This window comes from Procambarus clarkii, chromosome 18, assembly GCF_040958095.1.
Source record: "Procambarus clarkii isolate CNS0578487 chromosome 18, FALCON_Pclarkii_2.0, whole genome shotgun sequence".
NCBI classification, from domain to species: Eukaryota; Metazoa; Arthropoda; class Malacostraca; order Decapoda; family Cambaridae; genus Procambarus; species Procambarus clarkii.
The window spans coordinates 38,688,883-38,714,081 of NC_091167.1; the positions used below are offsets into that span (position 1 = coordinate 38,688,883).

At 41.4% G+C, this 25,199-nt stretch overlaps 2 protein-coding genes across 7 annotated transcripts in view; both read left to right on the top strand.

Moving 5' to 3' along the window:
* LOC123754421 (uncharacterized) overlaps window positions 1–14,461 on the top strand; it is a 65,883-nt gene extending 51,422 nt beyond the window's left edge. For all 6 annotated transcript variants that reach the window (XM_069326509.1, XM_069326508.1, XM_069326510.1 and 3 more), the window contains one exon: window positions 8,775–14,461. In XM_069326509.1, the coding sequence (XP_069182610.1) occupies window positions 8,775–11,875 (3,101 nt within the window). In that variant the 3' untranslated portion in view covers window positions 11,876–14,461. The remainder of the gene's footprint in view (window positions 1–8,774) is intronic.
* LOC123754617 (anti-sigma-I factor RsgI2-like) lies at window positions 13,157–13,789 on the top strand. The gene has a single exon (XM_045737090.2). The coding sequence runs from the start codon at window positions 13,157–13,159 to the stop codon at window positions 13,787–13,789; it is 633 nt and encodes a 210-aa protein (XP_045593046.2).
* Window positions 14,462–25,199: the final 10,738 nt, after the last annotated feature.

Below are 25,199 nucleotides of genomic sequence, written 5' to 3' on the forward strand. Positions count from 1 at the left end.
GGTGATTCATGGCTATACTCAAAAGTATGGTGAGCATATTAGTGATTCAATTATTACGTTCATAAAACGATAAACAAATAGTTTTACTATTATTACACTATATACACAGGTTATATGCAAGTATCTGCATGTTTTGTTCACCATAACGACCACTAAGTTGATATGGTGAGTCAAAAAGCAATGAGGAGTGGCCGTCCCACCAGCCTGCCAACCACTCGCTGCCACTCCCTCCCTCAGCAACACCTCACTAGCCAACAGTCTCCTCCCACCATACTGTTTTTGCTAGTATTCACTATATACAGACATTATATATAAGTATCTACATGTTTTATTCACCATAACTGTACAACTAAGCTTTTATGGTGCCCAAAGAGCATAGTGGCCACCCTATACACAGCATGACAAGTCATGCAAACGACACCACCTCCATCACCCAAATGGCTCTTCCCAGCATACTCTTTTGCCTTTATTACACTAATACACGCGTTATATATAAATATCTACATTTGTGTTCACCATAGCAAGCCACTAAGCTGCTATGGTGAGTGCAGACAACAGGTGGCCACACAGATACAGCAGACACCGCTATCTCCCTTAGCATTACTCCTCCCACACAGCGCTAATTATCACAAGAATTCTGCTATTTTCACAATCCTGGTCATTTTTATCACACGAGTCTTTTGTAATACTGTCATCGCTAAATAATAGCAGTTACATATTTACTTTGACATTTTAGGCAATGCATGGTCACAAGCTAAACAGCAGTGCTGTTAGTTCATGCTGCGTGTGCCAGCGTTGGTTGCTCACACAGTACTGTGGCTGTCACACCCGAGAATATTGGCCATAATTTGTTTTTAAACATGGCGTCTGTTGACCTGAGCTCTGAGGAAGCAGATGTGAACCCCATGTAGCCGTGGGCCATTTGAATCGTGGCTGGCACCCTATGGTGTATATGTATACCATGCGCACGGTGGGACATGTTACTTCGATCGTATATATATATATACAAAGCATAGTTTAAGGGTTAAGAACTGCAGGGTGGGTAGCCAGCATGAAGGTTTGGGGCACCCCCCCTTCCTTTTCCCTCCAGGGAAGGTTGGGGGGGTTGCGCAGACATCGGAGCGGCAACGTGGTAACATCATGCTAGTTTGCTTGTTTTCATTTGGGGAGTTCTGTCCACTCTTTTGGCTCTTTTTAGCAATGTTTTCACCAGAATAGGAGTTTGTTTTGGGGTGCTTATCTTTCTCGGTGCCTGACCGGTCGATGGCAGACATAGAATGCTTCCAACCACATGGGGGTTTCTATAGGCCATTGCTCATCGTGCCTCTCTGAGGGGGGCCAAGTTCTGGCTCGTGGTCCCCTGCAGGTTTCTAGGTAGGCTTTCAACATGGTCTCCACATGGTTTCCTCGCAGTTTCTAGGTAGGCTTAGAACTCCATGCACATTGACTGATGTCAGAAATCTAATATATCCATATCAGCCTGGATAGCTCCAGTGAGCTGACGGGTCTCGCCCAGAAAATGGCGTTTCATTACTTTCAACACTGGTTTTTTTTACATGGGTGGGCTTCTTTTACACAACTCTTGTACATTATGCTCTCCGATGTTGAATCCATTAACTTAATTGGTGTCAAATCAAATGCCATATGTTATTCTTTGTGGTCCACAGCTTATCTCAAATTATGTCTTAAAAATTCTAATTGCTTTACATTTGAACTGTCGTCATATTGCACATACTAAATTGACACCTCAGGTTGAGTTACTCTGCACCATGGAAGGCATCATAACTTCGAGACACATGTCACCATGGATAACGGCACAGCTCTGTGGTCACATGCCACCATGGGGGACAGTTCAGCCTTGGGTTACGTGTCCTCATGGATGGCAGCGCAGCTGTGGGTCTTGTGCCATCACTGATGGCAGCACTGGTCTGGGTCTTGTTCCACCACTGATGGCAGCACTAGTCTGGGTTGTGTACCACCACTGATGGCAGCACTGCTCTGGGTCTTGTGCCGCCACTGATGGGCATCACTGGTCTGGGTCTTGTTCCACCACTGATGGCAGCACTGCTGTGTCTTGTGCCACCACTGATGGCAGTGCTGCTGTGTAGTTCTAGTGCTTTCACTGATGCAACTCTGCTTTGGGTCGTGTAACACCATTGATGGTAGCTTGACTCTAGGGAAGGCATGTATCACCATTGATGGCAGCACAGCTCTGGGTTGTGTACCACCATTGATAGCAGCACAGCTCTGGGTTGTGTATCACCATTGATGGCAGCACAGCTCTGGGTTGTGTACCACCATTGATGGCAGCACAGCTCTGGGTTGTGTACCTCCACTGATGGCAGCTCAACTCCGAGGCATGTATCACCATTGATGGCAGAACAGCTTTGGGTTGTCTAGCACCATTGACAGCAGCTCAGCTCTGGGTCATGTTTCACCATTAATGGCAGCATAGCTCTGGGTCGTGTACTGTACCACCATTGATGGCAACTCAACTCTGGGGCGTGTATCACCATTGATAGGAACACAGCTCATCCATACATTCCATATACCATGTATCCAACATGCCTCAGTCTTTAGTATACGGTTGCTTTGTACTAACACTTAGGTTGAGCTGTTTTAATTAATTAATTAATATTAGTCATTATGTTCTGTTTTAAATAACATTGATTGTAAATGTATAAATTTAATGGTTTTCTTCGTGTGGTAAATGGCGTGATTTTCATTACTGTATATCAGTACCTAGTATGGTTTTTTAAGTTTAACACTAAATTATTTAGGATTTTTTTAGGGCACATTTTAGACTGTAATTTGTGTAGTTTTGTCCCCCTTAAACTTTGAATAATTGAGATGTATGAATCCGTAAATATTGTCAAGTATTTTAATGTACAGTATATCGTTGGCCAGGTCTCAATCAACAACAGGAAAGTTTATTATGCACAAACGAAGGTTTATTGTTAATATTCAGCCCCTTCCACATATGAACAGAAATGAAAGTGATGTTGTTTTGGTTCGTCCTAGACCCTTTTCGTGTGTGTGGGTTGTGTATTAATTTTCAGCCATGTTTTTGCGACATTCTCTGGAAGGTTTTTATACATTTAATTTTGCAAACAATGCATTAATATTTTAAGTTTATGACAGTCACTTTTAAGCCAGACAAATGTTATGCAAGGTTTTTGGGTGATCATGATTGTGGTGGGTTCAAAATTTGTTAAAAAAGGCAGTCATGCAGCATGATTAAGCAGTGTCTTAAATACCTAACCTTAGTGCTTTATTTTGATAATTACTAAAATGTACTGCATGTTAACATCATTATTAAGTATTATTATTGACCTATTCCCACGTAGATGGGGGGGTGGCTAAGTATCAGCCTGAGAGAAGATAGAAAGGGATCAAAATACTGTACTGAAAAAGACATACTGTATATTCATTTTCCTTATCTTCTACACTACATACTATAGTCGAAGAATCAGCATTCCCACAGATGCATGCCGTCACTTCATACAGGTGTTAAAGTGCATATAAGAATAAATTTAAAATTAAATTGTCACTCTTCCAAGTGGTTCTGTCTTGTCCCCTCTTCTTAAATTCACTCTTCACTTTAATCAGCCATTTTGTTCTCTGACCAAATAATCTCGAGTCACTCTTCTCCCTTATTCCCTTATGTATCCTCATAGTGCTGTAAAAGCATCTCATGTTGTCCATTTGTACTGCTCTTAATGTTTATTTGTCATGCTCATGCCACACCAGCACCCATACACAGGTGTGTTGGTGCTTGTTTCTCTGCAATGGTGTGTAGTGGCAAGTGCTATGTTTTGAAAATAAATAAATAAATAAATAAAATATATCTATCTATATCTCATTCATTCGTTCGTTCATTATATTGTTTCTCTTTCTCTGGGCTGATTCTTCCCCACCCTACTAAATTGGGACACTGGTTAATGATTTATTATTTTTGTTCTTGTAATGGCTTTAACAAACTTTAATAAAATTAATCTTGCTGGGTTTTATAAGCCCCTTACAGGCAAAGCATTACTTATCAATAAAGTCTGCTTTCAATTTGGCATTTAAACAAAAGCAATTTTTTAATACTATGTAATTATCTGATAGGAAAACTATTATCTATATGAATGAGATTTGATGTTTACTCTATTCGCACCTATTAAACACTATTTTTGCACCCTTTTATCCTGTTGTTGCCTTGATTGCCCCTATGTCATGTTTGATATGTTTGTATACAGTACACCGAATAGCCATGAGGGAAGTCTCTCGACTCTGGGGTAATGCACTCCTCCTTTATATCTAGTAAAATAACTTATTACACCATAAGGTCTTGCACGTGCTCTGCTTCATATATAAAAGATTTAATTGCATTTAATACCATTTAACAAACTCCATACATGCTCATTATAGTTATCTACAATACAAAAACATTTTTGTTGTGCTGCTAAATTTGTGGTGACTATGCGATATATAGAGAATGGTTTTGCATATCAACTTTAAAACATTTAAGTCATATACTGTATGGTGGTAAACAAAAAAAAAAATCCCTATTTGACCACACCACACTATAAGGTGAAGGGACGACGACGTTTCGGTCCGTCCTGGACCATTCTCAAGTCCATTCTTATTCGACTTGAGAATGGTCCAGGATGGACTGAAACGTCATCGTCCCTTCACCTTCTAGTGTGTGGTCTGGTCAAATTACTTTAGTCACGTTATTGTGACTCATCGCCTGCAAAATCCGTATTGTTACTGGGTAATGTAATTTACTGATGGCATATTATAAGACATTTTGAAACCTTCCGTTCAACTCCTCCTCCTGTTTAGGTAGTATTTTTTGTAACTACGTAGACCATGCATATGTTGACATAATGGGCAATTGGATAGAATTTAGTTCTGTTCACTGCATCGAGCTCAGAAAAATAAAGCTGAAACTAATCTTAAATATTACTAGGCCTATTATTGGACATGTATGTACTGTACTATATTAGGTCTCGGATAGCATGTATTAGGCCTAGGATGGTTAGGATAGGTTAGGTTAGGTTTTATTAGCAACATAAATTCAAAACCTTTGCTGGTTTGTTTAAATTCATTAGTAGCAAATTCTACTTTCTAATTGTCCATTACATCATTATATAATATATGAAAGGTAGTCCACATTGTACATATAAGTACTCTCTAGACAGGAGGATGGGCTGTTTCGTTGTAAAAACCTAAATTTGCCACCCAATTGAAAAATTATAAATGATAAAAATTCAATCCCCCATGATAAAAATTCTGAAATGGTTGAAAAGGTTAAATTAACAAATCCACAAGGGCCGTGACGAGGGTTCGAACCTACATCCGAGAGGATCCCAGACACTGCCTTAATCGACTGGGCTACGATTTGTGGATTTGTTCATTTGATGCATCACGCTATTGTGATTTCTCTTGTGTTGAAAAGGTTCTCTGCCTTCAGAATTGTCACCTGGATTTACCAAGCACCAATACTCATTCTTTCCTTTGTTCATATTTTGAATATACTGTATGTTCAAAGGTGAGGACATATATGTCTGGTATATCCAGTAACGTTTCTACTAGTTTCCCAGTTGCACCATCTAATTTTTTTATCCATAGTTATTAACTACCAGTTTTGTTTACAAAATATATAATTTTCTTCCTAGCTTCTCATTCAGTTCCTTAACCCTTTGCACATTACTGTACTTGGCATGATTCTTTTCACAAGCACAAAAGCAGTTACTTTCTTAAAATTGCATCATGTTCATGATACTACATAAGGTATGTATAAGTAATATGATACTTTCATTCAAATTAAAAACCTTTTCCAAAATAATTTTATTTAAAATTTTTTATTTTTCACAATTTCATGTTCATATTTTTAACACTTTTGCGCACTGCGCGCGCAAGACCCACACTACCCCAGGTGGGCTAACGCTTTTCATGGGAGCGCGCGATAATTCTAAAAAGTGTATACTCTATTCGACTTTGTCACCTCAATTCTCGTCCAAGGTTTTTCAATTTGGTATCATCGTGTTCGCAATAGAATTATCTACAGGACTAAAGGCTTTTAAGTCCAAAAGCCCGGCGTACCATTCACAACAAACGGAAAGTGAGTGTGTGTTACCCAGGAGCGCGCAAGAGCAATAAAATGTGTACACTCTCTTCACTTTTGTCACCTCAATTCCCGTCCTAGGCCTTTCATTTTGGTATCAGTGTGTTCGCAATAAAATTCCCAATGAGTATATGCATATAAAGTAAAAAACCGCAGCACTCTCCACCCGCCGACGAGATGAAAGTGGTCCAGAAAGAGAGCACTGCGCCACCCCAAGGCGCCTCTCATTACATTAGAGAGTGCAGTAATACTGAAAAGTGTATACTCTTTTCCACTTTGTCATCTAATTACTCGTCCTAGGTTTTTCAATTTGGTGTCAATGTGTTCGCAATATAATTCTCTACAAGACTAAATGCATATAAAACCCAAAAGCCCAGCGAGAAAGTGAGAAGGTAAGAGCGTACAAGTATTACCAAGAAGTGCGCAAAAGCAATAAAATGTGTACTCTCTCTTCACTGTGGACATCTCAATTCTCGTGTTAGGTCTTTCATTTTGGTAACATTGTGTTCGCAATAAAATTCCCTACAGGAATACAAATATAAAGTCCAAAAGCCAGGTGTACCATCCACAGTAAACACAAAGTGATAGAGCGTAATCCCAGTGTACGCTAATAAAATGGGTATACTCCTTTCAACTTTGTTACCTCAATTCTGGTCCTAGGTCTTTCATTTTGGTATCAAAGTATTCGCAATGAAATTCCCTACAGGTGTATATGCATATAATATCCAAAACCGCTGTGGGCCCCTCCCGAAGCGGCCGCCGCATTATGCTGCGTTGTTACCAGAAATGCGTCTACTAAAAAAACGACGCAATTCTGCGTCGTTACCGGACTAAAGTGCTAACAAAATAAGTAATAATATATTAATACTAATTATTATAAATTATGTTCCATATAATAAAAGTTCTGCTGTCCATTATGACATATTACCAAGTAAATTACTTCGTCACGTACCCCTTTTATGATGAGATATTGCCAATTGTGATTCTTAAGCCATAATTTAATACTTAACATATTGCTTGCAATTTAGAAAAGTGACACGTGTACTGGCAAAGAAAGATAATAAATAACTAAATTTGAAACACGCTCAAGATTAAATGTAACAGGAGTTTATACAAATTTGCAAAGGTGCTGCAGGTATGATCATTTACTGGCGCACCATGTGCACCTATCTCATTATTCACGAGGCCCATTCCCACATTGCAATTTAAATTGCTGCTTGCAATGATTTTAAGTTTTACGGAATCATCTTGGTTTCAATGTACAATAGACTACTAGGAGCTGTCTCTCTCTCTCTCTCCTGACTTTTGTAATTGCATGCTGCACATCTAATCTCTGCAGTCAACTTATTGCTGTTTAGCTTAAATTTAACACACACGCATTTTAACTGCTTGTGGGAAGCCTTTCATTTCCCTGTACACCTCTACATTCATTATGTTTAAGGTAACCAATTCAAACTTTATACATTACAAATTGCCCAGATCTCATACAATCGGGAATGTAGTTTGGAGCTACAGAAACTTATTTTGTTATATGTCCTGTGATAAATTGCAAACCTAATGTTAGTTGCTGTAAAGACCAAGGTGTATATTTGTTATTATCTTAAGCCAAGGTGTGTGAGCAGTTATCCTCCAGATTGAGTTGAATACTATATATATGATCTTCCACATGATTCTGAATACAGTACACTACTTTGAAATTCTTTACTGGTATATACTATCATCACAGTTGTGATTACAACCAGCTATGTGATGCTTACATACTCATATAGTGTATGTGTAATAAACATGGTGTGGGTGTTATAATATAAAATGTATGTGTGCAGACCGTGGAAACCTCCTTGAACATGATCCCTAGCCAGAGGAATGTTGAATAAAAAGGGGAAATTCCAATCCAGTAAACAATTCGAGGCAACAGAAATGGAAACGGTGTCCGCTCAGTCGAGACATTCCTGTTAGACCTGAATTTTGTGTTGCATTCATATTTCACGTATCCTATTATTGTATAAAGTTTTTCTTGTATACTGTACTTTTTATATCAAAACAGACTGTGCTGAAGTGTGTACTGTTGTATGAACTAATAAAAATGTAATTATGGCCAAAAAGTAGAGATTTGATGTGGAATGGGTAATATGTGTATGGACAGATTTCCACAGTCTTCACCATATAGTTGTGGGGTGGTGTTTGTGAATATATAATACTTATCCATACACATGCAGTGGAAACCAGCTCAAACTTGTTGATTCATTCCAAGCTATGCCCGTTTTATCCAGTCTTAAGATTTTTTCATTGTTTTGGGGTACAAATATCATGCTTTGTTTGGTGAAAAAATATAGGGCAATCCTTTACACATTTTTATTAGAATCACTTTTGGAAAAGTACATTTTAAAAAAAAAAAATATTTTCCAATTTTTTTTTCTTTTCATTTTTAGCACTGCATTCTCTAGTCCAGCAAACATATGACCTACATGACTGGAACTTGTTGTATTATATTTTACATGTAGTAATCATTCTTTAGCCTATTTACAGTGGCTGGTACAGAATCTTGCCATAGCATCCTAGCTTTCATTGAACTGGGTGCCATTTGAGCATGTTTCCATTGTAAGTGTTTTCTAATATATAGTAAAGCATGTGCTTCAGATGACGCTTATATTCTTTTCAGATTCTGCCACGGCAGATCCAGAATTTTCAACAGAAAAGGTCTGCTACTCTAGTACCACTGGAGCGTTTTCAAAGAAAAAGAGGAAAATTGATGGTGAAAAGGGAGGCATTCCATCAGCTATGGCTGGACCAGATGGTCTTCCAATAAAGATGGAGGAATATGGGGAAAATAGAGATAAAACGACTGGTCTACAACATGAATTGGGTCAGGTACTATCTGATATTGAAGGTTTCATGGATGTGAAGTCAAGAGGTATAATAAGACCCATGAGAGGTGGAAATGCAAGATCTAGGGCAAGAGGATCAAGAACAAATGCTATGAAACCTCAGAGAATGAATTTTGCTAAATATATAAAAAATCAAATTGGAGGATATGGAAATATGAATAATCAAAGGTTCAAGTCAACATACCCAGAACCACCGGAAGATCTGTACGAGAAATTACGTTTGGCTGGAACAACTATCACAAGACCGGTTATTGCGAATAATTCTACTTCACCTCGAAAGATGGGAAATCAGAATCCTGGGTTCCAAGTAAAACGTGAAGGTAATGTTCAGAATCTCGCCCATCAATCTGCTATGCCCAGTACCTCGGGAATAATGCGAATGAATGCAGCACCACGCCCAGAGGTGTTTGCAAGAAAATTTTTACCCCAATCCACATCTGTTGTTGTGCATTATAAACCCCGTGCCAATGCAAGAGGTCGTCCAGTAAAGCCCAAAATTCCCATTCAGAGAATTCCAATTAAAAATATTCCCCCAAACATGCTTGCAAGAACTAACATTCCAAATTTCTCTGCACAAGGAAGTGCTCACAGATCTTCATTCTCTGGCTTCACAAGTCCTGGAGGTCATAAACAATTTCCTATCAATACTGGAAAAGGAATGCTGAGTCCAAGGAAGATCCAGCAGAATGTCTCGTCTACAAATCCAGGAGAAATTGTGTGTACCCCAGATGTACTCGGATTGCTTGAATCTGTCAAAGAGGCTGAAAAAAGGGCAGAGAAATCAGCGCTGTCTTCTCAGATTGGTGGAAAACCAAAGGTTCCTGAAGGAGTATTTGAAATGTCAGAGAGTTTATCACGACAATATCAGTCACAAACTCCAATGCAGCAACATTCTCAGACCTCTGGTCTTGTACAGTCACAGAAGCTTGATAACACAGTTATAACGACTCCAGGTATGCAGGCATCACCATCCATAAATGGATCTGTAAATATCGAAGGGCAAGGTCTAAACTCAGAGTATCAGCAGAATATGACACCTAAAGTGGAACAAAACTTGCAAGCACCAACTGAAGGTAACTTGAAGCCAGAGGAGAAAGAAATTTCAAGTCCCTTAGAAAACCTAACACACAAACCCTTGGAAGAACAAGTGCAGCAATTTACCAAACAAGATTCTGCAAACTATAGGGAAATGCTTCAGACTTGTGTAGAGACTAATTCTCCAGAAGAAAAAACACATGCATCTATGGGACAAAGCGAGGAAGTCTCTGTAGGGATGAAGGCTCATGCATTGAATTCAAATGGTGAACATTTAGTGCCTCTGGCACATAACACGCCATCTTCACCTGAATCAAATCAGTTGCATATGCCACTTGCATTGCAGACTCAGGCACAAACATCCCTGCAGCACCATGAATTAACACACCAGGTACCACTTCCTTTCCAGACTCAAACTACAACACCCATGCACACCCAGGCTTCAGAACTACCTACTTACACGCAAACCTTGGACCCTAGTCATACTCGGGCATCGGAGCATCCTTTTGACAGACAGGCATCCGAACATCCTATTTACTCTCAGGCATCAGAACCTCCTGTTCACACACAGGAATCAGAGCATCCTGTTCACACTCAGGCATCAGAGCATCCTATTTACACCGAGGCATCAGATCGTCCCATACACACCCAGGCATCAGAGCATCCTGTTCACACTCAGGCATCAGAGCACCCTGTTCATACGCATTCATCAGAGCATCCTGTTCACACCCAAGCATTGGAGCATCCTATTTACACTGAACCATCGGAGCATCCTGTTCACACCCAGGCATCAGACCATCCCATTTACACCCAGGCATCAGAGCATCCTGTTCACACCCAGGCATTGGAGCATCCTGTTCATACCCAAGCATTGGAGCATCCTGTTCACACCCAGGCATTGGAGCATCCTGTCCACATACAGTCATCAGAGCACCCTGTTCACACCCAGGCATCAGAACATCCTATTCACATTCAATCATCGGAGCATCCTGTTCTCACCCAGGCATCAGAACGTCCTATACACATTCAATCACCGGAGCATTCTGTTCACACTCATCCTGTTCACACTCAGGCATCTGAGCATCCTGTTCACACTCGGGCATCGGAGCATCCTGTTCACACCCAGGAATCTGAACATCCTGTTCATACCCGGGCATCTGAGCATCCTGTTCACTCCCGGGCATCTGAGCATCCTATTCACTCCCGGGTATCAGAGCATCCTATTCACTCCCGGGCATCAGAGCATCCTGTTCACACCCGGGCATCAGAGCATCCTGTTCACACCCGGGCATCAGAGCATCCTGTTCACACCCAAGCATCAGAGCATCCTATCTACACCCAGCCATCAGTTTCCGTACATTCAGTCATGACCACGCACGAGTCAATGCCTGAACATTCACAAGCACAGTCAGGCCTGCAAACTACAGTGCATTCAACCTCAGAAGCAGCACATCCTCTATTACCCATGCAAACATCACCCTTCACAATGTCTTTGCAGATGCAACCTCCATCAGTGCATGGCCCATCACTGAACCCCATGTCCCTGTCACACATCCATTCTCAGATGCTTTCCTCCATTCACACAGCCTCGTTGCCCCCTGTACATCCTCAGCTGTTAACCCCAATGCCTGCACACACACTTGCATCCATGAATTCACAGTTACATCCCTCCATTCACATGCCTCATCTGTCAGCACCAATGCACATGCATCTTCAGACACCACCACATTCATCGCACCCGGTACCGGCACAGATCCCATTCATTTCACCCAGTGATATTTCAAAGGCAGCATTACAGCGGTTTTCACACAGCCCAGATTCACAAGCAGTGTCCAGATAGAAGATTTCACCTTCCAATCAAAACCGTACAAATGGATATTAGTCTTAGATATTGTTTGAGCTAGATAAGTGTATAGAATAAATAACTGTGAATGTCCAATGTAAGAAAATATTTTGCATATTTTTTTTTTCCAGGTTAGGTCTTCAGTTTTAGTATGCTTTTCTAGTATTCAATGAATAAGCTAGAAAAATACTAGAAATCCAAATTTATGGATTGGATGTAAAATTTTCTTCTATTTCTTTGCAGGAGATTAAATCTAGCTATTAGCAGGTTATGCATAATAGCCAAAGTGCGTGCTACCTCAGTGCATGATTTGTTTTTAGCTGAGCTATTATACAGTACATTTCACTTTTTAACATGCAAGTAAAAATGACGGCAGTATGTGACGTCGATGAAAGTTATGTAGAATAAAGCACTGGTGGAATGGGAGCTAAAATGCTAAAATTTATACAGTATTAACATTTTTAGTCCTGATCTAGCTTATTTGTTTTGTGTTTAGAATTGTGTGAATATAAGCTTAGTGTATTCTGAAATAATAGGATGACTAGTTTTACACTTCAGAATTTTTTTTTAATTTAAGAAAACAAATTGTATTATTACTTGAGAAAGACGAATAATTTCCAACAGTCTTAATCTGATCTCATGACTAAAAATAGGTATAAAACTTCTTATCTGGTAATGTCTTCATTACTGTTATAACTCATGTTTTGTGAAGACATTGAGTTGTGGGAATTACTGTAGGTTTATATTGTTGGTTTTTAGATAATTTGCTGTTGAATATGTAATTCATTCACTTCAGTAATTCACATTTTGCAGATAAAATATATCTTGTGAAGTGGTTGATATGTTCCATCCTTGACTTGTAAAATATAATAGATTTTGAGATTGCTTTGACATTCACAGTTTCATCATAAAAAGTTGTATGGAGTATTATGGATTGTCACTCTGCCCATTTTGCTGTTTTGTACCCATCTAAATGTACCTGTAAATCTCCATTTATTCTCGCATCATTATTTTTTCATATTTTGCTGTTTTCTTGGCACTTTGTGCTTAGTCTGTTATATTTATTTTTTTTACTAGTTCGTTAAACACAGTAACATACTTTTTAAAAGTTGTGTTTAAGGTTTTCTTGAGAGTTACTGTGATACTGGGTGAGGGATTCAATTGTAATTAAAATTGTTTCTGCTACCTATGCAGTAGCGAGAGCAACTTGTAGAAATATTAAATGTTTCTGTTGCTTTGGAGTAATTTTAAGACATTGATGTAGAGCAATGGTCAGTGATGTTACAAATTTGTGAAGCTCTATATGGTGGAGGGTACTCAGTGGCCACTCGTGGAAGGAGCCCAGTAGCCACTCCTGGAGGGAACCCAGTGGCCACTCCTGGAGGGAACCCAGTGGCCACTCCTGGAGGGAACCCAGTGGCCACTCCTGGAGGGAACCCAGTGGCCACTCCTGGAGGGAACCCAGTGGCCACTCCTGGAGGGAACCCAGTGGCCACTCCTGGAGGGAACCCAGTGGCCACTCCTGGAGGGAACCCAGTGGCCACTCCTGGAGGGAACCCAGTGGCCACTCCTGGAGGGAACCCAGTGGCCACTCCTGGAGGGAACCCAGTGGCCACTCCTGGAGGGAACCCAGTGGCCACTCCTGGAGGGAACCCAGTGGCCACTCCTGGAGGGAACCCAGTGGCCACTCCTGGAGGGGACCCAGTGGCCACTCCTGGAGGGGACCCAGTGGCCACTCCTGGAGGGGACCCAGTGGCCACTCCTGGAGGGAACCCAGTGGCCACTCCTGGAGGGAACCCAGTGGCCACTCCTGGAGGGAACCCAGTGGCCACTCCTGGAGGGAACCCAGTGGCCACTCCTGGAGGGAACCCAGTGGCCACTCCTGGAGGGATCTCGATTGCTGGACCTTGATAACCTGAGAGGCACAAGATTAGATATGTGATGAACCTATGGCAGCCAGTCTCACAGCAACAGATTCTTTGTAACTCATCACTCTTTAACTTATTTGTTTTGTTTCGAAGACTGCTGGTATCTATTTGATTAAATAAAGTTCTATAGGTAGAATATTCTGTAAATTAAACTTTTACCTGCACTGCTATGGAGATGGTATTGAGAGAATGACCTTGGGCTGAATTAAGATATTTTCTCGACTAAGGTGAATGTTCCTCCTATTTGCTTGCGTTTTCCTTGTCCCTCGTAAAGTTAAATAAGAAGTAAGGAGGGATGCAACTTTTAAGTACTTTGCCGTGTGAAAAAATATGTAGTAAAGATATCTTGTCTTGGTCATCCTTGGTCAGTGTTTTCTCTGTAATAAAGATGATGAAATATAATGCACCTCGTGAGTGTAAGTCAAGTGCATTGCATGTTTTTGGTACTTTCATTATACAAGAGTTCTCATTATCATAAAATCATGTTAGATACGAACACGATCACTGAAATCACATTAGTCCTACACTCACTCAGTGTCTTAGGCTAGTGAATGTAATTTATTGTGTCGACAGACTGCAGAAAAATCACCATACCCACAATCCTGTATATAGTGAAAATTGTCACATTATTTCATTAAAGAGATAATCCATTTTATCCACGCTTTTACTTTAACCACGATATTGGGGATTATGATTAATAATTGGAAGTTTAATTCAGAAAGGAATAGAGCACAATAACTGGATCTAGAGTTAATAAGCAAGCCTTGAATTTATAAGATGGTTGATTTAGGATCTTTTAAATATCCTGTGACACAGATGGGGCTAAATAGTCTTCCTGGCTTGGTGCCTTCATTGTTAATTGCTCACAGGCTTGTTCTTGATGTATAATCAAGCTTTAGATTTCTAGTTTAAAAGCTGTATATGTGAAGTCTCAAACACTTGGCATAGAATACCCCCCTCCCTTTCCGGCCTGTTCTTGTGAAGGGGCTTGGTGGACGACTATTGGAGTGTGATGCTCCATGGGACAATCCTCTGTCCTTTTAAAGCCTTATGTTCCTGTTGCTATCGTCACTAATTATGCTGGAATTCTTTTCCTTTTCCTTATGTTTCATTTTTCTTCCCCATCTTCTCCTTTCTAATTTTAATTTCCCGCCGATCTTTTGCCCGTCTTGATTCTTTTGGACATCATCTGTTTTGGCGCAAACTCTCACCTGTAGAACTGTGGTACCCAACGTTGCGAGCAAGGGGATGCTTTTATTGTCAATCATTCTTTTGTCACTGAACCCGATCTCGACGGACTGACGGTTCTAAGGGTGGCGTTTGTGGGGAGTATGTTCACGATGCACCCCCTGAGAGGCCTCGGCAAGACCTGTCTCTTGTTCGGTGTCCTATCCTCTAATTGTGGCTCCATGGTGGGTAGGGGGCACATTCGTGAATGAAAGTATTGCCTCTCGTTTTCATGTTGTTGAATACTGTTCCTCTTATGACTTTTCAGGCTCGTGGGGTGGGCGACCAAGCCCCCGAGTCGGGCTATGTGGGAAGACTGGACTCTGTAGCCCCCGCTACATTGGGCCCAGACCTAGCTCCTCCTCTGACCCTCCTGACTACTCCCCTCGGCATATCTCCCTCTGTGATTGGGTCGAGCCCCAAGCCCCCAGTGGTTACCACCTCGTTCCCTGGCACGGTTCAGTCTCTCATTGTGACTGCTGCACCTTTTAACTCCTCTCTGGGGGTTCTCAACGCCGTCGCCGCCACGGCCGCACTCGCACGATCCCTTCCCATACTAATACGTACCACGCCTTGTTTGGTCCTGCTTCATGGGCTAAATACTTTGATCGCCACCATCTAGATTCTACACCTGACGATTTCTCCCTCCATAAACACCTTGTTGATTCAATAGATACCTCTTGTTACTTTTAACCCCACCCGTCTCGGTACACGTGTTGTGGCTGCTCCTCAGGACGCAGCTACCCACTTAGCCGCATTGTCCTGCATTGGGGAGACCCTTGTACGGGTCTCTGAAAACGCTCGGTTCAATGCCAGTGTTGGCACTGTTCTCCCGCATCATGTTGCAACTGGTGTTAGGGCCCTAAAAGACTGCCATGAGGATATTAAACATATTCTCGAAGACCAAGGCTATCCTGTCCTCCAAGTGGACACGTTTACTCAAGCCCCTCGTGGTCGTCGTCATCAGCCCCTTCGAGTTGTGAAAATCACCTTCGATAGTAGGACCCTTCCGCTCTCTTATCATTCTTGCTGGTGCCAGGTGCTCCATTCAGGAGTACATCCGCTCTCCTAGACTTTGTAATAAGTGTTGGAAGTTCGGGCACGGTGCCCTCAAATGCACAAGTCTCGTCTCTCTATGCCCCATGTGTGGGGACGATGACCACTCTAAGACAGAGTGCTCTTCTCCCCAAGCTCGCTGCCTCAATTGCGGCGAGACCCATCCTACCTTCTCCCGCACGTTTATACACTACAAGCTTGAGGAAGCCGTCCTCAACTTGAAACACCGGGATCGTTTGACTTTTCCTGAAGCGAGACGCCAAGTCCACCGTCTCCACCCTTTCACTGGCGCATCTTATGCTCGAGTGTTGCGTTCTACCTCTCCTCGTCCTTCCCACCTTCTTCAGTCACACAACCATTTCCAGGCCTTGGACCCGGACACACCCACCGCCTCCTCCCCTGTTTCTTTCAGTTTTGTCCCAAAGGGTCTCCCTCTTGGCTCTGCATCTGGAGTTTCCCCCCCTTCCTACCCAGTCCGCCATGTCTTCTGTTTTCTTTTTCATCTCCCAATCCTTCTTCCCAACCCTTCCCCCAGTCTCTTGGCCTTCCACGCCACCTGTCTGTCCAGGCTGTTGTCCATCATCCTCACAGCAATCTTTATATTGTTTGCCCCGTTCTTCTTCTGTTGAGACCTTTGAGTCTGTCGCCCAGTACTTTGTTGGAACACCTGTCTCTTTGAGTCAGAAACGTGAACCTGGCTCCTCTCCTTCCTCCTCCCCAGCGGGTAAGAAGGCATCGCTTTCTTCCTTGCCCCCCACCTCTGACTATCACTACCCTGTACGTCTCCTCTCATTTCGGTGGTCTGGCCCCCTGTCCCAGCTCTGGAGGTTTCTTTAGCCCCCGATTCCCTCAAGGTTGCTGCCCTTGCTGAGGTGCGCTCCCTGGTTTCTACCCCCCCTTTCTCCTGCTGTCCTTGACAGCCCCTCTCGGTTATCTCCTCCTCCTCCGGACCCCATCAGTCCGCCTCTGGTCTGTCCTCTCGCTCCCTTCCCTCCATCCTTATTAAGTTACCCATGCTCCCTAACCCTGATTTTGCTGACCTTGATCCTGATCTTGAGCTTATTTAATACACTGTGTTCTTCTTTACCTTTGTTTCTTCATTGTTCTCTGTTGCTGTCCTTTCTCTTTTTGATAATGTTTATTCTTCAGTGGAATATTCGTTCATTTTATGCCAACTTCCATGAACTCCAACTTCTGATTACACAGTTTTCATCACTATGTGTTTGTCTCCAGGAGCCAGTGCTTGGTACTCGTCCTGGGCAGAGCGAGTCAGACCAGAAGGACAAACATATGCAAATATTATGCAAAGGGCTTATGCAGACATAGATACACAGGTAATAAGAAAGGATTAGAATGCAGTTACCAACATCCCAAAAAATGTTTAAATATGCTTAAGAAAGGTCAGTGTCGATTTGGATCAACATGTAGGTTTTTTCCATCCTGACATGTGGATTTGTTCATTTGATGCATCACGCTATTGTGATTTCTGTTTGTAATGAAGTAAGGGCGAAGAGGTAGAATAGCTTATTGGCATAGTTCGGGTGCATGGGGAAATTGTGTAAAATCCTGGTTTGTGTCTCGGAGAGACTGCAAGATCCGTGGTAGGTCAAATTGAACTCCGGCTGCATTTTTTTTACCATGTCGTAGCACAGTCGTTTAAGGCGCGTCTGGGATCCTCTCGGACCCTCATCACGGCCCTTGTGGATTTATTCATTTGATGCATCACGCAATTGTGATTTCTGTGGGTATGTGTATCTTGCTTCTCGACCATCCCTCGCGTCGGGAAGCAAGGTCACTTACCCCTCGATAGAATTCTTGGTGATTCGGATACCTTCCATATCGTTCACCTTATGCGATCTAGTTCTTGTATTGGCATCCTTAGTAACATTAGCGCCCAATGAATATCCCGCACATTTGATGGTGCTACATAGCCTTCCCGACTTGATACCTTCTTTTGATAATTACTTACCATATTGCATTAATTGTGGAGATACTCATTTTGACAAGATATTAGACAAATTTATTTTAAGTTTAAAGCTCTAGGAAAATATTTGTTAATTTAAACACTCAGGCCTCTTAGCCTTCTTTCTGTTCTTAATAATGCATTAAAAACTTCCACTTGTAAACCATTTACTTCAATTCCACTTGCAAATTCACATCCTCCTGTTGCTAACTTCAATGGCTGCACCACTAAAGCCAATTGTTACGCTCATGAACGATATAATTCCTACATCACTCATTGTCAGGCCACGACCCCAACCATCCCAGATCTTGACACCTCTGTTGCTCACCAAGGAGGGTAGAAATAGCCTAAGCTACTCTATCCCTTTGAGATGTATTTTTTTCTTGTCTCGATAAACATACTTGAACTTGAACTTGTTGCTCACCTTACTGTGATGGCTAACATCTCTCCACATTTCCCCCCGACACATTTCATGAACCCGAGACAACTGAGGACACCGCTGCATATATCCAGATCTCTCGCTGTGCCACTAGATACTAGACCCCCAACTAGAGACAAAAGTAATTCTTGTAGCATACCACATTATTTACCTTTAATGTGCCAGCTACTTATCACCATACTCACTAATGGCACTTGCATTCATATTTACTAATTGAGTTTTCTCATCTTGAATATTGATTAATGCTTACTTCTCCTTTCAATGCAAGAAAAATTTTCTTAGATCTAAGAAATCATGAAAACATATACTGCGTACATAATCAAAGCACAATAATCTAAATAACTTAAATCATCTCAAAAACACTCAAAATTTACTCAATGGAAAGATTATGAGAGAGGTCTCATTTAATATGTACTTTACATGAAAGATACTCGAAGGTCAGGTTCCAAATCTGCACAATATAAGAGCACTTTACTGGACGAAAGATGGAGTAGGAAAATGCAGAATAGATAAAGTGAAGAGTAGAGGTGCCATCGGTGAAATCAAAGAACACTGTATGAATGTCACAGGCTCAGAACTCTTTAACACCCTTCCACTATGCATGAGAAATATTGCCAGAACAAAACTGACTTTTCAATAGATAACTGGACAAATTTCTAATGAAAGTGATACCTGATTAACCCACTTGAAGAAATTCCTCTCTTTACTCATTCGCCACGTTTTAAACAGCTTCCAACGTAAGGTGCCATTGTAACAAACAAGGAGAGTTTGGGGACTTTACTTTAATTGACTAATCAAGAGTGCAGGCCCTCGTTCACTTGCAAAATCTCCTGCAGATAGAAACTGTGTAGTGTTAAAATTCAGGTAGAAAATATGTCAATTACATCAATTTGTTGCACTCTTAAATTAGGCAACTGACGAGGATCAAATACAGACACCCAACACTACCTTTGCTTCAGATAAGTCATCGGAATTAACCTCATTGGCCTATAAGAGTTTCTCATTGAGCCGTCATGCCATTGTGATTTCTTTGTTACAAACTTCATTATTATTATTCTAATATACAAACCTCCAGATGAATCAGGTGAGTTTACAGAACGGATTCTAAAAATATTGTTTCGATATTATAGAAAATTCTGTGCTGGATGTTACCTTACTTGGAGACTTAAATCTTCTCGGGTTTGTATGGATGATGAAAAAATAAAAATATAACAGGAAATCAAAGCTATGTCAAGCGAACACCTTGTAGTGAACACGCTGTGGTGAACACACTGAGGTGAACACCCTGTAGAGAACATGCAAGGATGAACACCCTGGGGTGAACACCCTGTAGAAAACGTGCAGGGATGTACACCCTGGGGTGAACACCCTGAGGTGAACACCCTGTAGAGAACATGCAAGGATGAACACCCTGGGGTGAACACCCTGTAGAAAACGTGCAGGGATGTACACCCTGGGGTGAACACCCTGAGGTGAACACCCTGTAGAAAACATGCAGGGATGAACACCCTGTGGGTGAACACCCTGTGGGGCATACCCTGGGATGAGCTCCCTGTAGTGAACACCTCGTAGAGAACACTTTGGGGTGAACTCCCTGTAGTGAACACCTCGTAGAGAACACTTTGGGGTGAACTCCCTGGAGTGAACACCTCGTAGAGAACACTCTGGGGTGAACACCCTGGAGTGAACACCCTGGAGTAAACACCTCGTAGAGAACACTCTGGGGTGAACACCCTGGAGTGAACACCCTGGAGTAAACACCTCGTAGAGAACACTCTGGGGTGAACACCCTGGAGTAAACACCTTGTGGCGTAGGATAATGACCAGGTAGTGTTTATAGGTCCTCCAGGCGCGCCATTACGCTAACTCCCGGGTTATTAATATCGACTATATTTAACGCAAAAAGTGGAGGCGTGTGCGTGTGTGACGCAAGCCCCCAACTTCTCCCCCCTTCCCAGCCCCCCGCCACTCCCCCTCCCTAGCCCCCACTCCTCCCCAGCCCCCTGCCACTCCCCCTCCCCACCCCCCCGCCACTCCCCCTCCAAAGCCCCAACTCCTCCCCCTCTCAAGCCCCCACTTATCTCACCTAACCCCAGCCCGCAGTCCTCCCCCTTACCCACCACCCAATCCTTACTCCTCCCCACGCCCACACTTCTTTTTCCCCAGCCCCCTCTCCACCCCTCAAGCTCCCACTCTCCGACCCCCACCTCAGGGATATGATAGAGTTACCTCGCCCTGTGGTACACCTTTTAGCAAGGATTGACAAACAAATTGTATTAAGCGACATTTTCGAGTTATAATTATATATTTGAGAGAGACAATAAATTTTGTAAAGTATGGATTACAAACTTTAATAGTTGAAGCAAAACTAACATAACAACCTTACCTAACTTAACTACAATATACGGGTTCCTATTATTCTAGGGTTGCCATATCTGGACAGTCAGAGTCCAGCAAGGTCACCTCCACTAAAATAATTTAATATTGGTGTAGAGCAAAGTAGAATGAACTCATTCTACTTTGAATTCATTCTGATGAAGGCGAATTAGCCGAAAAACGCGTTAAGCATTCTCTATTTTTCACATGTGGTTTTTCTATATTTTTTCTTTTCTATTTATATATATATATATATATATATATATATATATATATATATATATATATATATATATATATATATATATATATATATATATATATATATATATGCGAACAAGCCTGAATGGTCCCCAGGATAATATGCAACTGAAAACTCACACCCCAGAAGTGACTCGAACCCATACTCCCAGGAGCAACGCAACTGGTATGTACAAGACGCCTTAATCCACTTGACCATCACGACCGGACAAAATGAGGTGATAGCCGAGGCTATTTGAACCACCCCACCGCCGGCACTCGGATAGTAATCTTGGGCATAGCATTTTACCAAATCACCTCATTCTTTGGGGCACACGTGAGGAACACAAATGCGATTTGTGTTCCTCACGTGTGCCCCAAAGAATGAGGGGCACACGAAAAAACATTAATTCATGAAAACTTGGCTTATTAGGCAAATCGGGCCTTGAATAGTAGGCTGAGAAGTGCGTTCTGGCTATTAGGTACGACATATATATATATATATATATATATATATATATATATATATATATATATATATATATATATATATATATATATATATATATATATATATATATGTCGTACCTAATAGCCAGAACGCACTTCTCAGCCTACTATTCAAGGCCCGATTTGCCTAATAAGCCAAGTTTTCATGAATTAATGTTTTTTCGTCTACCTAACCTACCTAACCTAACCTAACCTAGCTTTTTTTGGCTACCTAACCTAACCTTACCTATAAATATAGGTTAGGTTAGGTTAGGTAGGGTTGGTTAGGTTCGGTCATATATCTACGTTAATTTTAACTCCAATAAAAAAAAATTGACCTCATACATAGAGAAAAGGGTTGCTTTGTCATTTCATAAGAAAAAAATTATAGTAAATATATTAATTCAGGAAAACTTGGCTTATTAGGCAAATCGGGCCTTGAATAGTAGGCTGAGAAGTGAGTTCTGGCTACTAGGTACGACATATATATATATATATATATATATATATATATATATATATATATATATATATATATATATATATATGTCGTACCTAGTAGCCAGAACGCACTTCTCAGCCTACTATGCAAGGCCCAATTTGCCTAATAAGCCAAGTTTTCATGAATTAATGGTTTTTCGTCTACCTAACCAACCTAACCTAACCTAACCTAACGTTTTCGGCTACCTAACCTAACCTAACCTATAAAGATAGGTTAGGTTAGGTTAGGTAGGGTTGGTTAGGTTTGGTCATATATCTACGTTAATTTTAACTCCAATAAAAAAAAATTGACTTCATACATAATTAAATGGGTAGCTTTATCATGTCATAAGAAAAAAATTAGAGAAAATATATTAATTCAGGAAAACTTGGCTTATTAGGCAAATCGGGCCTTGCATAGTAGGCTGAGAAGTGCGTTCTGGCTACTAGGTACGACATATATATATATATATATATATATATATATGTCGTACCTAGTAGCCAGAATGCACTTCTCAGCCTACTATGCAAGGCTATATTTGCCTAATAAGCCAAGTTTTCATGAATTAATATATTTTCTCTAATTTTTTTCTTATGAAAAGATAAAGCTACCCATTTCATTATGTATGAGGTCAATTTTTTTTTATTGGAGTTAAAATTAACGTAGATATATGACCGAACCTAACCAACCCTACCTAACCTAACCTAACATATCTTTATAGGTTAGGTTAGGTTAGGTAGCTGAAAAAATTAGGTTAGGTTAGGTTAGGTAGGTTAGGTAGTCGAAAAATAATTAATTCATGAAAACTTGGCTTATTAGGTAAAACGGGCCTTGCATAGTAGGCCGAGAAGTGCGTTCTGGCTACTAGGTACGTCATATATATATATATATATGACGTACATATATATATATATATATATATATATATATATATATATATATATATATATTTTTTTTTTTTTTTTTTTTTTTTTTTTTTGGCCTATACTTCCTTTTGATGCTTCTATATTGGTTCGTTGTCTTGAAGTAGGTAGAATATAGTTGTGCATTAATTGGCTGTTGATTGCTGGTGGTTGACTTTTTGATGTGTAGTGCCTCGTAGATGTCGAGCCTCCTGCTATCGCTGTATCTATCGATGATTTCTGTGTTGTTTGTTAAGATTTCTCTGGTGATGGTCTGGTTGTGAGAGGAGATTATATGTACCTTTATGGAGCCCTGTTGTTTATGCATTGTTAATCGCCTGGAAAGAGACGTTGTTGTCTTGCCTATATACTGAGTTCTTTGGGGCTTACAGTCCGCAAGCAGACATTTGAAGGCATAGACGACGTTGGTTTCCTTCAAGGCATTCTGCTTTGTGTCTGGAGAGTTTTTCATGAGTAGGTGACGGTTTTTTTGGTTTTATAGTAAATCGTCAATTGTATTTTCAGATTTTTGTCTGTAGGGATAACGTTCCTATCAACAATATCTCTCAGGACACTTTCCTCCGTTTTATGAGCCGTCGAAAAGACGTTCCTGTAAAATAGTCTAATAGGGGGTATACGTGTTTTGTTAGTTGACTCTTCAGAGGATGCATGGCGTTTTACCTTTCTTTTTATGATATCTTCAACAAAACCATTAGAGAAGCCGTTGTTGACTAGGACCTGCCTTACCCTACAGAGTTCTTCATCGACTTGCTTCCATTGCGCCTGGCACGGAGGGGCGAAGACCCGTGGAAACGGCTCCAACCATATAAGGTAGGAAGGGTCGAGAACCTTGCATTTGATTTGCAATATTTTTCCAGCCGGAAATTGACACCAAGTGCCCTCGACAACCATTCATTTCCCACTCCCTTTCTTGGAAGAATGCCACATATAATCGGGATTCCTCCCTTGCTTCTGACTAAATCCATGGCTGTCTTATACTTCTGCATCAGTTCCTCACTCCTAACTCGTTCAACATCATTTCCACCTGCATTAATGCATATAATGGAATTGTTCCCATTTCTAGCCATAATATCATTCATGTTATTAATAATATCGCCAATTTCCAGCTCCCGGATAGCAAACCCCTTAACCTGTTCCCCCTATCTCTGGCACAAAAACTTCTACCCAAATACCTCACCTGGGAATCTCCCACAACCAAAACTCGCTTAGTTCCGTCCTTTACCTTTTGAGCACTTTGAGGGACCTGCGCTCCGTTGCTCTTCGTTACTTTCTCTTTCTAACGAAAAGTCTTCAACTTTTGGGACTTGGGACTCAAGTCCCAAGTCTTCAACCTGGGACTTGGTGTTTTCCCGTCTGCGGGGGGCAGCGATAGGAAATTGCGGAATGATTGCCATCTCAGAGTAAGCAGTGATGGGTTGTTGCCTTGCATATGGAGTAGTGATGGTCCAGTGCACACAGGCTGCACTTCTGGGCGGGGTGCTGACACTTGGTGGAATGGGAGAACTCGTAGCACTTGAAGCACTGCTGGAGCTTATGGTATCGTTCCTATTTTACTCGGTGGGGTGGTATTTGTAAGCCGAAGCAGTAGAAACCTTGTGTAGCAGCTTGGTTGGCCGCAGCTATGGTGGTGAAAGTAATCTTCATTGAAGATTTGTCGGTGCTGCAGAACTCTAGGTTGAATACACCCAAGTTCGGTTTTCGGATTTTCGTCTTCGATATTGTCCATGATCTTATGTTACGGTCGGTCAGCGATCCACTGGCTGGTCCTGCTGGTAAAAACAGTTCTTCTGGCCAGGAACTGACGTGGGAAGTGAGGATGAAGGTGGTGCTCCTTGGGAAGTATGGCATCGTCGTTGGTCAAGAGTTTTTCTAGTTTTTCCTCACATGAAAAGAAGAGCACGATATCACAACCTTCCTGACTAATGTCAGGGGTTGTGATACCGGTAACGTCCTTCAGGACCTTCAGAATATCGCTTTTCCCGAAAACATGACCGTCAAGGGTCATGTTTGGTCCAAACATGGTCAAGGGTCAGGGTCCAAACGTCTAACGTTTAGACGTTTGGGCCGCATTGTGTCCACACCCCTCAACGGGTAGCAGAGTGAGAGAGAGGTTAGTACTGAGGACGAAAAAAAATAAATGTGTTACCACCTGGTTATATCCTCTTATGGTGAGGTGGTTAGATGACAAAGGGATGAAGG